This window comes from Colletotrichum navitas (genome assembly GCF_030913465.1).
Source record: "Colletotrichum navitas strain CBS 125086 chromosome Unknown LY79scaffold_145, whole genome shotgun sequence".
Lineage (NCBI taxonomy): Eukaryota > Fungi > Ascomycota > Sordariomycetes > Glomerellales > Glomerellaceae > Colletotrichum > Colletotrichum navitas.
Window position 1 is genome coordinate 33,496 of NW_026850691.1, and position 2,486 is coordinate 35,981.

General features: G+C 54.3%; 1 protein-coding gene across 1 annotated transcript; it reads right to left on the reverse strand.

The window, feature by feature from the left end:
* Positions 1–1,072: 1,072 nt before the first annotated feature.
* On the reverse strand, positions 1,073–1,472 carry LY79DRAFT_644089 (uncharacterized protein; the record flags this gene model as incomplete). The annotated part of the gene is made up of 2 exons (XM_060562414.1): positions 1,426–1,472; positions 1,073–1,356 (listed from the first exon to the last, which is right to left on the reverse strand). The coding sequence occupies exon 2, from the start codon at positions 1,247–1,249 to the stop codon at positions 1,073–1,075; it is 177 nt and encodes a 58-aa protein (XP_060407515.1). The 5' UTR covers positions 1,250–1,356; positions 1,426–1,472.
* Between the last annotated feature and the right edge of the window lie 1,014 nt (positions 1,473–2,486).

Below are 2,486 nucleotides of genomic sequence, written 5' to 3' on the forward strand. Positions count from 1 at the left end.
GATCCTTACTAATGCCCAGCCTCGCGAGACCTCCGCCCAGTCAAATCGAAACTTTTCTAGCAATGAGGTTGTCGCTAGACACCTCATTCCCCGGAGCCGGTTCGGTTCTCTCTTCGCCTGCACGGGGATCCCAAACCGACGACAAGCACACGCTCAAGCTCGCCGGCGACAGCATGATGGCCTCGGGCAGCGGACACAACGGCACTCAGGGCCGGGTCGAGTATCTGCACTACTCCCTGGACGCGTCCAATATCCGGGTCAACAACTCCGCCTAAGCAGGCCGGAGTGCGCGCATCTTCACGCGGACGGGCCGCTTCCAGCGCATCATCGACGAGGTCAAGCCTGGAGACTTGGTGGCCATCGAGTTCGGACACAACGACGGCCGTGAGTTGTCGTCTTCACCCTTCTCTCCCATCTCTTCAGTTCCCCGATCTATCCCGATAGCCGGCCGGGGACCCCGTCAACGACACCATCAAGAACAGGGTTTCACTGCCACGACATCGACAACAGCACGTGTCCCGTGACATTCAAGTGAGCCGCCAAGCTGTTCTCCTCTGCTGATCATTTTCAGACCGTACCTGGCGAGAAGCGGTCAGCCCGAGATCGTCCAGAGGCACAACACCTACCCTCACAACGAGTCCTCCCCCCCTCGGCGCCAAGGTCGTCATCTCCACCTCGGCCCCCGTCAACCCGTACCGGGACGGCGCCTTCTCCGGGCAGCCGACCGTCTACCCGGAGTAGTCGTCGCACGGGGTTCTTGAGCTACCTGTGATAAGTATACGTTTCACTCTGAAGAAAACCTCCGTGCTGTGGAGAGCTTCAAACTTGTTCAGTAGCGGCGCCAGCGCCAATCGATATGAATGCATTAGAATGAGATCAAACCGCTCATCCCCCCCGACGAGCCATCGAGCACCCTAATATATACACGCACAAAAGAGACAATAGCGACCGGAGCTTCTCACCAGTTTACCCAATATAATATTGAATCTCGAGTCGTCGAGAAATCGCCCCCAGGGTCCGACGTGCAGTCGTCGTCACCTTCACACTGGTGGCCCCTGATAGCCTGGGACAGCTAGTAGGCGTTCTGGCAGCTGGAGCAGCAAACGAGCTGCGTGTTGCGGCCACGCTCAATGGTCTGGCACCGGATGCCGCTGCGGTAGGGGGGGCAGTAGACGAAGTCGGACTGGTGCTGGCTGATGAGGCGGCCGCACTGGCGGCACTTGACGACGTTGAGAATGAAATTGCACATGGCGAAGGCAGGCCTGGGTCTTGGACAGAGGTAGTCTTGGTGTGGAGCCTAGTCGATTGGTGTGAGTAGTAAGCTAGACGATGCTATCAGAGAGATGTATGGGAGAGCTGTAGAGTGTTGTTTCTGTTAGCTGTGAGCTAGAGCGATGCCATAAAATGTTTCCGAGGTGGGCTGACCAGGCACATTATTATATCTACCGGTTGACTCGGATTTTGGGTAGTGGTGTCTTTGGCCGAAATCCCTGATCTAGAACAGACCTTTCACTGCAAATTATCCGGCAAGCAGACCAAGGTATTGTTGTCCCAATCGGTCTTTGTGCTAGACGGCGTGTTCCATGGCATGCTGGCTAAGTCGATTCCCTCCTTTGGCACTATCCACGCTCCACTGGCAAAGGATTTTGTAGTTGGAAGCAAAAGGAAAACGATCCGTGGTGAATTAGACGATCCGGGTCAAAGGCAACACAGTCAAAGACTGTCTACCATAACAATATGTTGTGTTCACAGCGACGAATCGCAGTCAAAAGGCCAGGAACACGGTTGCGCAGGTTCCTTGGGTGCATCCAGCTCCGTTGCAAACAATCCACGACAACTAGCGCCAAGGCCTGCCCAATGTTTCTACGTTATAAGAGCAGCCAGCACACGACGAAAACCAGAGGGTCGAAGCCAGGTGTGCCTTCGACTGTATATCGATGCCCCTACTATTGTATAATTTATACTCTCGTATCGCCTAAACAGGTGCGTCTAGGTTGTATGATTGGTTGCAAATGTGGCTAACAACAGCTTTACGTGCCTCATACACCGAGGCTCAGGAGATGGAACGATAGGATTTTCCGAGTGAGGAGCTCAATTCCACCCACCCCCTTGGCAACCGGGTTTGGAGAAAGATCAGAAAAGCCGCTTGGTTTTCAACTTTATCCAAGGATCACATGCAAAGTCTTGCATCGACCCCTTCCCTGAAAACTTGGCGCAGTCGTGTTGCCATCAGTACGCTCATTTTCACAACTTAGGCCCCGAGACAATGGAATACAACACGAGAGAGGAAATCGCTTAGCTGAGTGTACTGGAGTACGTCATCCTAGGCCCGAGATGCCTTCCGTGCCCATTAAATTGTAAATGCTTACTGGAGCTCGCATTCCGGATGCCGAAGAAATTGGTGACGCCATCCAGTTCCAGGATGCATGTTTTTAACCATCCGCCAGCACTGACGTCGAAGTTGGAAGTGGGGGGGGCGATGCGGC